The sequence below is a fragment of the Nicotiana tomentosiformis genome, chromosome 2 (genome assembly GCF_000390325.3).
Source record: "Nicotiana tomentosiformis chromosome 2, ASM39032v3, whole genome shotgun sequence".
Classification (NCBI taxonomy): Eukaryota; Viridiplantae; Streptophyta; class Magnoliopsida; order Solanales; family Solanaceae; genus Nicotiana; species Nicotiana tomentosiformis.
This window is the reverse complement of record NC_090813.1, coordinates 184,759,677-184,772,131: the sequence shown is the minus strand read 5'-3', so window position 1 is coordinate 184,772,131 and position 12,455 is coordinate 184,759,677. Positions and strand designations below refer to the sequence as shown.

At 32.7% G+C, this 12,455-nt stretch overlaps 1 protein-coding gene across 1 annotated transcript; it reads left to right on the top strand.

Annotated features, from left to right (window-relative positions):
• Positions 1–7,995: 7,995 nt before the first annotated feature.
• On the top strand, positions 7,996–9,196 carry LOC117281319 (uncharacterized). The gene is made up of 3 exons (XM_033661167.2): positions 7,996–8,145; positions 8,396–8,628; positions 8,714–9,196. The coding sequence occupies exons 1-3, from the start codon at positions 8,084–8,086 to the stop codon at positions 8,935–8,937; spliced, it is 519 nt and encodes a 172-aa protein (XP_033517058.1). The 5' UTR covers positions 7,996–8,083; the 3' UTR covers positions 8,938–9,196.
• The last annotated feature ends 3,259 nt before the right edge of the window (positions 9,197–12,455 follow it).

Sequence of the window (12,455 nt, the reverse complement as noted above, 5' to 3'; positions counted from 1 at the left end):
AGTTGCCACGCTCCTAATGCAAGAACATAAACTATATGTTACTCCTGGTCCGCAAGAGTATAAAATGTGTACGGACCAAAAAAAAGTTTGCTAGGTTGAAAACCTCGAAAGAAGCGGCATAGGAAAAAGTTAGGAATAAAAAAAAACTCACACATTTTGAACTACGGTATGACTTGATCCTCTTCACCGGGGTACGTAGGCAACTTAGAGTTTCATTCTAAGTTCAGTTGCATAAGTTCAAAAGATACATATTGCCCCAATTGTTGTCCGAGTGAAGTATGAATGAATGTAACCCATTCAATCAACACTTGAAAATCGAGCTAAAACACCATTCTTCTGTTGAACTTTGGATCCCATTTGATTTCAAGGGGGCAAGCCACCATGGTAAATTGGTATCTTCAGTGAGACGATTTTAGGAGGATGCCAAGTATCTGCATTTAAGTTCAGGGATTCTCTATGTCTTCATGTTCGCCAAACTATCTATTGGTCTCCAAGTCCGCCCTCTGCCCTGAAAAAAAAAGAAGAAAAAGAAGAGAGGCATCAAAAAAGGAAGACAAGTATAAGAAGGAAGAATACTTGGTACGATATTTCAAATTTCGTAAGACTTGAACCCAAGATATTTGGTGAGAATGAAGCTCTTGAATTTCGATTTCTAGAAAGAAAATCATCTCGTGATCTCGAGGCTTCCATACCAACGCATAAAAGTTTTGGCGAAGTCGCGCTAATTTGGAACTGTTGGTATATCAAAAACTAAAGTTAATTTCAAAATATTATCTGAAACTATCCTTAAGGAATTAAATTCTACATTTTAGATATGTTTTAGATTTGGAAGTTTAGTTTCCAAGAAATCAAATGGTTTATGATTTCAACGTCTCTGCATCAAGATACAAAAGTTTTGGTGAAGTCGCACAAATCTAAAACTATCGGCGTGTCAGAAGTTAATGTTGATTTCGAAATATTATCTGAATCTATCCTTAAGGCATTAAATTTTATATTTTGGGTATGTTTTAGATTTAAAAGTTTAGTTTACAAGAAATCAAACGGTTCATGATTTCAACATTTCTACACTAAGATATGAGTTTTTGGTAAGACTGTACAAATCTGAAATTTTTAACGTGGTAGACTCTGAAGTTGGTTTGCAAATATTATTTGGGGCGATCCTGAAGGTGTTTGATTACAAATTTTGGATATGTCTTAGATTTTACAGTTTGGTTTTGAGAAATCAAATGGCTCATATTTTGACGTTCTCACATTGAGATATATATTTTCTTCGTCAAAAGTGCGAAGGTGATGAATAATATTATCCTCAAAGAATAAGGAGGATGTATCTTCAAATACAGATAACTTCGAGACATGAACGACAACGATGTTTAAAAGAAAGCCAAGTTCTATTACGTAGACGTCAATGCATCATGCTAAGCAAGCAACTATTGATATTGATCCCAAAAAAAAGGGAAACATCAATGAATACACGCAATATAATGTAAAATAGATGGAGTTTTCATTTCCAAGAATAGTCGCTAGTTAACCAAATGCAAGAAAAAATAAGAGGCAAATAAAATACTCTATATAGTCTAATCTAAATACAACTTGTAATTGACCAAGTCTTTAAGAGTGGTCTCTAAGTGTTTTTTCTTTGTTTCCACGTCGGCCAAGTCATCAACAGTCGCCAAGGAAATATCAGAACATCTATGATACTCCTATTCAGCAGATAAGACTCTATATTCAATTTCTTCAACCTCTTTCTTGGTAGCATCTCGGAGAGCTCTTAAGTGTTTCACCTTCTCCTTGGCCTCTTTTAGAGATTGACAGGTGGCAGACAGTTTCTCGACCTTCTCCCCTTTTTCAGTCAAGACAAGATCAAGATGTTTCTTGGCTATTAAAAATGACTCTGATTTTTTAACATCCACAACCTTATCAGAAAGAGTTGATCGTACCTGGTCATATGAAGTGGGCAAGCTCAAAGAAAGACGTCAATAGGTCTTTTAGCGGGGAATATCCACACTCTTCCCATACATCTCCTTAAGAATCACTTGGATCTCGAATTGAAGGGAGGGCACATTGTCTGTAGTAAAGTCGGAGACTTTGGCATGAATTTTAGCCCAGGCATTCAAGATGAAATCCTTGTGAAGAGTCAAGACAACCTTCTTCCGTCAAAGATAGACATCGTTTGTGCTAATCGTTTGTGAAAATTAGGCCTCGATTTTGTTCCAAGATTAGGAATGGAAGTCGCCTCTAGGTTCGACTTAGATATTGGAAATGATTTTCTCGAGTCCGGATCCGCCAAAGATTCACTATTACCCTGTGACTTGCTTTGGTGTGACGCTATCGAAATATAATCACCGTTTGGCTACAGAGAAAAAAAAAAGGTAGACGGTTAGTATAGTTACATGTATATTGCAAGACAATATGAAAGTTTTAATCATTACCTCTTTAATGACCATCAAAGTCCTTGAAGCACTGGCAATGTTGTCAGTAATCTCGACTACACCCAAATCAGTGTCTCCTTATTTGTTTGAATATGGCTTCACCCGCTTGAATTTTTGATCGCCATGAATACTATCACTCTCATTTTGGGATGGGCATTTGTTGGAGGTAGGAACGACGGTGCCTAATGTAATGGAATCCTCATTGACTTGATGAGTTGGAGAAGGTCCCTTTTTTTAACTTATTTATATAGAGGTCCCTTGATGTCGCGTGGTACAACCATTTTGGGTTTTAAAGTAGGAAGTTCGTCCTCCTTTTTATGCTCTTGAGGCGTGATCGCTGAAGGCGCAACAATGATTGGCCCAAAAAAAGTCACCATTCTAAATGACCTTCAGAAAAGCTCCCATGCACTCTAACCTACTGGGATCTGTACTCTGACGAAAATAGTTTTTTTTTGTTGTAGATATAGCTGGGGGGGAAAGGCCGCCCTCGCATTAGGGGAATTATGTGACACACAAATTCGCCAAAATCTAAGTCCTTCTTCAAATGAGACGCTACGAAGGTCATTTTCCAAAATACCAGGACTAGTATGATAAAATCCAAATTGACGGCTGAATCGATATGGGCTGTATGGTTGAAGAATAAAAGAGTTCACACACCTCAAAGGGGGATAATTAAAACGGATACTCATAAAACAATTGACCTTCCATTCCGATGCTTTATCATTATCCTAAAAATAGTAAGGTTCGGACCCTTCCGACATGGTAGAAGTCCAAGATGCATTATCCGCTTGATGGATGTGTTTTCTTGTATTTGTATCATCCAAATACCTTGCAGCGCCTTCCCCGGAATACGTCACAATCAATGGAACATATGGTCCTTTTGGAAGCCCATAGTGTGTCCTGAAGTAGTGAACAAGCCAACCGTATACATAATGAATGGGAAAAGAGATTTTGATATGCTCGAGCTGAGAGGACTTGGAGATCTTGTTCAAACCATAGTAGACGCTCGCCAGAACTGGGATTGCAAGGCTATAAGTGATTTAAATCCATAAGATATTCGGATTTAATCTTAAATTAAATATATTTTGGTCCAAATAAATGTTATGGGCTAATATAATTGGATTAATTACTTAAGTTCAATAAATATTGATTGGGCTAGACCATTTAGTTGGACTACAAGTGGCGAGCCCACTTTATTAGGCCCAATATGTCATCTTCCTAGGAGCCCAGTTTGGTGCCACGTGTCAAATGACGTGGCACGTCAAATCAAATAAAAGAGCCAATAGGATCGTGCCACATGTTAAAATGACAAGGCATGTCAAATCAAATTAAAAGACCAATAAAAGCGCGCCAGATGTATAAGTGATATATTCTGGCCAATCAAATGTGACATTGTCACGCTTCAATCTAATTGGTCGGAAAGAGTTTGCTCTTATCACAACTCTTCCCTCCCACAACTATAAATATAGGTCTTTATAACTCAGAAAAAGGATCAGAATAAGACCCAAGGGAGCTCGTGGATCAAAGGCCATAATTCTCTACAAACTGCCAGTGTTCAAGCATTCAAGCACTTCAACACAAATTTCAAGTATTCAAGATCAAGAACGAAGTCAAATCAAATACAAGGCGTTCAAAATCAAGGCTACTTGTTCGTGATAGAATTCGTTTCAACCATCAAAGCGTTCACGACGGATAAATCAAATTCAAATTCAAGATCAAGCTCAAAGGCCCTTGAATTTATATTGGAAAAGTAGAATCAGATAAATAATAGAGATTGTAACAGTCAAATCACTTGAAATCAAATACTACGATTATTGCAATATCTTTTGATCTTGATTTTATTTTCTTGACATAAAATTATTGTGTACAGCGAGCTTTCTCGAATTTGCACCATGTTATGATACAAATCAAAATTGAAAGTTTAATTTGAAAGAAAGGAGTAAGCTCGAGGAAAAGATCAATTTTGTTCCTTGGAATTGGAAGTTAGAGGTTGTAAATATTTGCACTGATACAAAGTTTCACGAAAACAGATGTATATGATCATTTTGAAAACAAAATATTTTTCCATTATGTCTTTTTCAGTGTATATGTGGTTTCTCCTTTTCTCCCAATCCTTTTCTCCACTTGAAGAGGCTAATAAAAAATAAAAGTAAACAGAAAAGAGTGTTTCTCCTTTGTTCCCAATCCTTTTTTCCATGCGAAGAGGCAGAAACATAGTAGTACTACAACAACAACTATTATCATAGAAAAAATTTGGATTTGAAGCTTATACGTTCAGAATTCTAATCCTTTACGTTATCAAATTTTAAATTAATATTTTGTAATATCCAATGAATTTTTTAAATCAAATACTGAGTTTAGATCAAAACTATTTGATTAAATTAAATTTGTAACTGATTTAGACTAAAGCTACTGGGTTCGGCCGAACTTGTAATCCGCTCTCTAGCTCCACTCTTGACTATTATGCCTCAGTCTCAAACAAATTTGGATCAATTATATGAATTCTCATTTCTTTCTTTAAACTTAAATTATATCATTATAGTAACTCATACGAACTGATTCTGTAAAATAATTTCACACTACTTATTAGGTTATTTTTACACGTAACTTTTCATAATAAGCATAATTAATAATTCAGAAAATCAAGCAATTTACATACTAAGAAGTAAGAGTAAATTTCATGGGTGGTCATCCAGCTTTGTACGCATTACCCAAAAGTCACTATTCTTTCTTTTGTTACATAAAAATCATTTTACTATGCTCCACATTTTACAAAAATAACTTTGATAATTTTTGGTTAAAAACCCACCTAAAATGGGAGAGAAAATAACAAAAATAATCCTTATATTTTGGGTAAGTTTAAATGCGCCCTTAAATATACTTGATAATTGTTTTGATTCCATAAGGCTGTCAAAAGTAAGCACTTTTAGTTTTCGTCGAGTATTTAACAAACTATAGTTACTTTAATGGAAAAAGTGAAAAGCAGATTTATTATGGAACCACATTTAGAAGTGTATTTCTTACAATTTCGGCTATTTATGGCTCATTATAAGATTTGGTATAGCTTTTTTAAGGTGTAGTATGCTATTTTAAAATTTATTTCTAGCATCCCGTACATTTTTGGTTCCGGAACTTCTAGATTTGACAAGTCCATCCTATCAAAATATTTAGGACCCGTTTGGCCATAGATTTTGCCAAAATAAATTTGAGTTTTATTTGGCAAATACATGTTTGGCCATAGATTTTGCCTATATTTTGGCCAAATCCCAAAATCCAAAACCAGCTTATCACTATTATATTTTTTTAAAATTGCCCCAAACTTTTGTATTTTATAAAAGAGCCCACCATTTATTATTTTGTAACGATGTTGCTTCGTCTTCTCGGTCATCTGATAGTGTATCATGTAGTTCACTATAAAAATTATAATTTTGTATCAAATTTATTTATGTTCAGGACTATGGTTTGCAATAATATAATGAATGTTATTGATAATAGTACTGTTGGGTATTTGTTATAATTTTTAGAACTTGTGGGTATAAGTCATATTTCATGTTTTTTCAAACCAAACTTCACCCAAAACAGATGTCCAAACACATTTTTATCTTCAAACCAAACTTCACCCAAATCAGATTTTTCAGAATAAATTTGGGAATCTATGGCCAAACGCTAGCTTAGTCTTACTTGCAATTAGGTACAAGATAACTAAATTTTGATGTTTCATAATTAATCATACAGTCTGAAGATCTAAAATTCACATATCATGAAAGGAGTTAACTCATTTTCAAGGTGAATGTAGGTTAGTGGCGTGAAAGTAGATTGCGGTGATTGGTGAATTTGCGCTCATCTATTTGTTCTACTTCGGACAAATCATTAGTTTTTTTATCGTTTAAAGGATCAAATACTAACTATTTAATTTAGTATGGAAGAGGTGTGTGTTGACAATAAATTTGTATCAAGAATATTACCGAAACCGAAATAAATATTGCAACAATCGTAGTATTTGATTTTAAATATTTGAGTGTCATAATCTCTATGCTTCCGCTGATTCTTCTTTTCAATAGTAAATAAATTCAAGGGCCTTTGAGCTTGATCTTGAATCTATATTTATTGTCACGAACGATGATCTTGAATTCAACTATTAACTTTGATTTGAACTCTTCTTCCTAAATTTTGATTTATTTTTCGTTCTTGAGTTTGAACTTGATTTCTTGAACTTGAGCTTGATTGCTTGAATCTTGAAACTTGAAGAGAAATTTACGGCGTTTAATCCACTAGCTCTCTCTTGCTTCTTGTTATAACTTCTGGTGTCTTTTCTGAGTTATGAAAACCCATATTTATAGTTGTGGATGGAAAAGTTGTGATGAAAACAAACTCTTTCCAACCAATTAGATTGAAGCGTGACAAGGCCCAAGTTGATTGGCCAGAACATATCACTTGCACGTGTGGCGTGATTTTATTGGCCTTTTAATTTGAATTGGCATGCCTTGTCTTTTTGATACGTGGCAAGACCTTATTCGCTATTCCGTTTGACTTGGCGTCATTTGACACGTGGCACTAAATTGGGCCTCTAGGAAGATAATATTTAGGGTTAATGAAGTGGGCTCATCAGTTGTAGCCCAATTAAATGGGTTAGCCCAATGCATTTTGGACTTATTTATTAACTCTATATATATTTGACTTACATAATTAATCCAATTATATTAGCCCATAATATTTATTTAGACTAATATATTAAAATATAGTCCATATTATTTTATCGATTTAAATTCGATAAAATTTACATGCTTACAGTGTGATTTATTTATATATATTGCAATGGGAGGATATAAAACTAAAGTGTGTCGTTGATTTCTTGTTTCCTTTTCAACTAGTTTCACACTTATAATTTATTTTTTATAGTAACTTTATGTTTAAGTTAGCAGAAGACCTATGATTTTAAATTTTTTGGTCAATCACTGGAATTGACGGAACTATAATCTGATAATACTAGCTAGTTAACTAAATCTTAGTTTTCAGTATATATACTAAGGAGAGTTTATTAAATATTCGATAAAAAGCGCTCACTTTTGACAACCTAATGAGATCAAAATAGCTAAGGAGTATATTTTATAGGCCCAATTTGAATTTACCCCAAATATATGGAGCATTTTTTATCATTTTCTCTCATATTTCATGTGAATTTTTTACAAAAATAATCAAAGTTATTTTTGTAAAAAATGGAGCAAAATAACAAAATTTTTATGTAACAAAAGAATGAATATTGATTTTAGGGTAATGAATACAAAGTTGGGTGACCATCCATAAAATTTACTATAAGAATTAATATTTAGTTTCAAGTGTATAAGTTAAATCACATTCACAAAAAGAAATGCAGTGGAATAGGAATTAGTTAGTTATATAAGATCCGAAGGGGGGGCGCCAAATTCCGTACGCGCAACTATATGAGATCAACTCAATTATAGTTGACAGTTAGTTCCCTCTTCTACCTGGATTCCTCTCCTCCCTTTTTCTCTCAATTTCACAGACAACTACACTTTTCAAGCCATCAATTTCTCTCTGTGTGTACTGCTAACTACTAGTATCTGCTGATTTGGGTTTCTTAATTTCAAAAAATTTCAAGTCTTGAAGTTTGTTAATTAGTTGATTAATGCAAAATGGGAGCAGTTACTGTGATCAAGGACCCACATTCTCCTACCTCCTTTTCTTCAAAATCTTGGTAATTTTCTCTTCATCTTTTTTTGTTTGTTCCTTTTTACTTCTAATTGCTTGTATTTCTGTTCGTTTAAAGTTTTCTTGATATGCAAATTCAGTCCTTCTGTTCAATATTTAATTTTGAATTTTTGCTGATTAAAGGTGTTCCACAATAATGCTGGTGGATTTTGCAATGTAGTTATTGTTTCTTTTCTTCTGTGCAATATTTTCTGTTTAGTTGATTAATTTGTTTCTCTTTTTTGAATAATTTACAGTCATAATATGATGGAGAAAGGATTGGAATCAAGTTACTTACCAACTGAAGAAATAAACAAGAGCAAGATCAAGAATATGAAAAATGAAAGAGTTAGTAAGTCTAAGGCTACTACTATTATTAGTACTACAGCATCAAAGAAGCATTGCCTATGTGCACCCACCACCCACCCTGGCTCATTCAAGTGTCGTTTTCACCGCGCCGCCACTACTACTACATCTCACATTAGAATCGGTAAATACTTTTGCTACGAAAAAGGGTTGTGTTAATAAACTTTCAATTCTTTTAGTATTCTAACAAATCTTTTTTTTTTTTCCAGTTTCGTCATCAGCTCGTCATATAAAAGGCGACAATTATAGTAAAAACTTGAATTTCACAAAGTTAGTAGCGCCTTCAAAAAGTGGCGGAGTCAAGAATTCTAACAAGGCGAATGTACATGGCCAGCACGGGCTATCAAGATTCGGTAGGGCTGCTCTTGCTGCTGCTGCTAGTGCACAAGTCCAAACAATCTCAGCAGCATTGAGACAAATGAGTCTGAATTAGAGAGCCAAAAGAAAAAAAAGAATAAACTCAAAATCAAGATTCTGCTAATTAGAAAGAAAATACTACTTTGATTATTATAGCTTAGTATTTTTGTGTAAATGGAGTAATTTTCCTTTTTGATGGAGATGATTTTGTAAATAGAAACATATGAACAGGATTACTTGCAGCCATATGCATGTTTTTAGTATTGTGTGGCTTATTATAGAAATTTATATTGGGAACATATAATACTGATATTGATGTTAGCTTGACTGCACAATTCTTATGTGACAAGTTTTTTTTACTTCATCTTCTAGAGAATATAGTCAATTAGATCATTAGCTTTGGGTTTATGTTATTTCATCCTCTTTAGATGTTATGGAATTATATTCCATGTAAACATTTGTTTTACAGATATAATTTGACTGCAAAATGGTCTGAAATATCGTAACTTTTCTAGTGGTGATTTTATTTCTTGCACCTTTTTCTAATTTCCAGAACTTAAGAGTAAATTAATTCTTCATCACAAGTTGGAGAAAAAATTTATTTAAACTTTTTCTTTCTTATACTCCAAGTGCAGTTAAATTTTTTCATATAAATTGAAATGAAGGGAATAATTCTACTTACTGTTGAGCTTATAATTAACTTGATTTCATTAAAATTCTTAAACCAAATCATGTCAGTATATACAAATTAAACACAATATGTTGACCCAAATAATAAATTTTCAAAAAAAAAAAAATGACAGTTGCAGCATGGCAACTCCCACGGATTACCCACATTTGAAGGATATCAATACTTAGACAACTTTGTTTTTACCTACGGTTGCAAGCAGTCGCGGATCAGGGTGGGATGGTATGGCACCCGCTACGTTGGTAAAATTATCATATAGTTATGTAAAAAAAAATTTTAAACAAGGTTAAATATTTGATTCTGCCACTCCCAGTTGCAAATTAACTAGACAAAGGTGCCATAGCCGGTGGACCTTTTTAAAAGCTTTTCTCGTGTGTAAAATTCAAGTTTGAATTTATCTTGAATCTTATCTAACTTTTCATTTTCGTTGTGTTTTTTATTTCCTTTGTCCCAATCATTTTCCTTTTTGGCTACCTCCTAATTTTTTGTTTGTCGTTTATTATTTTTTATTTTTTTCCTATATTCTATTATTTTATCTGTGAGCTTTAACAAGATCACTCAAAAAAGAGCCCCCAATCTTTTAATTTTTTTCTTAATCTCAAATTTCTTTCAAAATAAAAAAACTTGGGTTCTGATAAGAATTTTGGATTAAGATCAAATTTAATTTTTGTAATTTCTTTATTATAACATAAAAATTTGTGCTATTCTATAATTGTTAAATACAACTTAAATTTTTTTACTATTAAATTATGATAAATATTTCGCAAGCATTGCCTAGAATAATATGAGATTTATTATTTTACTTTTTGGGATTTTGTAATTTATCTAATTCTGCATTTACTCATGGGGTATAATTTATCTATTGAAAATATTTTTTTATTATTCTTATTCTAATTGGTGAAATTCCCTTATTGAAGATATTATTTTACTTGTGAAGATTTATTTTAGCATACAAAAGAAATATAGTTCCCAATTAAAAATATTGATTGTACTTGTATGGTTAATAATGAAGGTATGATTCATTTTTTAAAATGCTAATTACTTTTGCTTCTTGATGTCTGAGATGTAATTATCATTTAACAACAACAACAACATATCCATTGAAATCCCACAAGTAAGGTATGTGATAGGGATGTAATTTTCATATCTGCAAATAAAAAATACCAATTAAATTGCCCGAATAAACTAAAAAAAATCAACTGAACAAGCGTTCCGAACAAACTCTATATTAATTATTACAAGGTCTACATTAAAGCAAATTATGGCACCCGCCACCTTCAAATACTAGATCCGCCTCTGGTTGCAAGATTATATTGTTAGAACCAAAAATATTACTCTCCTCGTCTCAATTTATGTGGCCGTGTATGACTCGACACGGAGTTTAATAAAAAAATTTTAAAACATGTGATTTAAAACAAGTCATGGATATTTATATATCTATAAATCACCTCACTAAGGGTAAAATAGAAAATGTAAAGCGAAATTATTTCGAATAAGGAAGTATGACATTTTTTGGGGACATACTAAAAAAAAGTATGACACATTGTTGGATATTGGGTTTGGGTCACCCATATAGACTGACCTGACCCATTTTAAAGGAGATATGATTAAAGAAAGTTATTTAGGGAGAGTTTAACTCCTAAAAAATAAAACTACTGCACGTTGCAAAGAAAGTGGGAGCATCAGATCAACGTGGGATCAGTTTATCCGTAGTTTTTCTCTGACAACTTCTCTTCTCTATTTAATCAAGGCTTTCCTTCAACAAGCTTTTAATCTGTGCAATTCTACCTAAAAAGAAAGAAACACACCGAAAGAAAGAAGAAGGCATCTAGTTTGTAAAATAATATTTTTGTTTTCAAGAGAAACGAAGTTGGACTTGAGCAATTGATCGAAGGAGGTTCTGCAAAACTTCGGCTACTGTTAATAGGTACACAAATCGATGTCCATGTTACTGTTTTATTCATCAATGGTATCAGAGCCAGACGTTGGTTGTGCGTACTTTTCTCTCTATTGGATTTTAAAGTTAACAGTGTTTTGGCATGAAAACCTAGTACTAAAATAAATTGAATTGTCAAATAGAATTTGGTGTGTTTCTTTCGTTGCACTATTTTTTGTCGGAAAATAATTCATGCTTACTATTTGTTTCGTTGAGAATTAAATGCTACTATTAACAGGGAATCATTGTCACCTACTGTGATTGAAAATAGTGACTGAAACTTTAATTTTGGGAATCTTTGCTTCCTTGCGATTAATTTCAAAAGTTGTTCATTCTCGAGCTTTGATCAATTTACATGATTCCTTCAAATTAGCCAATTCTTTTCCTATTTACAGTATATACTGCTTGGTTTTGGGTGAATACCAATATTTAATAAGTATCATATTAGATCTATTTTTGGCTAATCACATGATGTATTCAACGTAACTGGATACTTTCTTTGCCTTAAAGAACAATGATGTGATACTTATACTGAGTTGCTATGAAAAAAGAATAATATTATAGTAATTGCTACATGACCATTTGATGACAGGGGTAGTTATCATTCTTTGCCATGTTTGGTAGTTATCGAAGTCTTCTTAGAAGATAAATGATTAGATATTTTGATAATTTGTCAAATGGTTTGAAATACTCAGTGTTATGCCTTCTGAATGTCATTGAGTACTCTCTGTTCGGCTTTGCCATTTTTTTGAGAGAATAGTACAAGTGCATAAATATTGAATTTCTTTTATAACAACTGCTGGGATGCTCTTTTTTTTTTTTTTTTTAATGTTAAAGTCAATGGGATGATTTTTAGAAAATACTATAGTTTAGTGGTGCGTTTTGCAAACGCACTTCATTTTCCATGTACATTGAGAATCGTCCAGTATTCGACTCATTACTAATTTAAAGTAAAGATTTTAATAATTTC

Excerpts from the sequence above, each read along its gene's own strand:
- LOC117281319 (XM_033661167.2), top strand. The coding sequence starts at position 8,084 with ATGGGAGCAGTTACTGTGATCAAGGACCCACATTCTCCTACCTCCTTT. Across the intron at positions 8,146-8,395 it reads TCCTTTTCTTCAAAATCTTG|TCATAATATGATGGAGAAAG; the intron begins GTAATTTTCTCT and ends AATAATTTACAG. Across the intron at positions 8,629-8,713 it reads TACATCTCACATTAGAATCG|TTTCGTCATCAGCTCGTCAT; the intron begins GTAAATACTTTT and ends TTTTTTTTCCAG.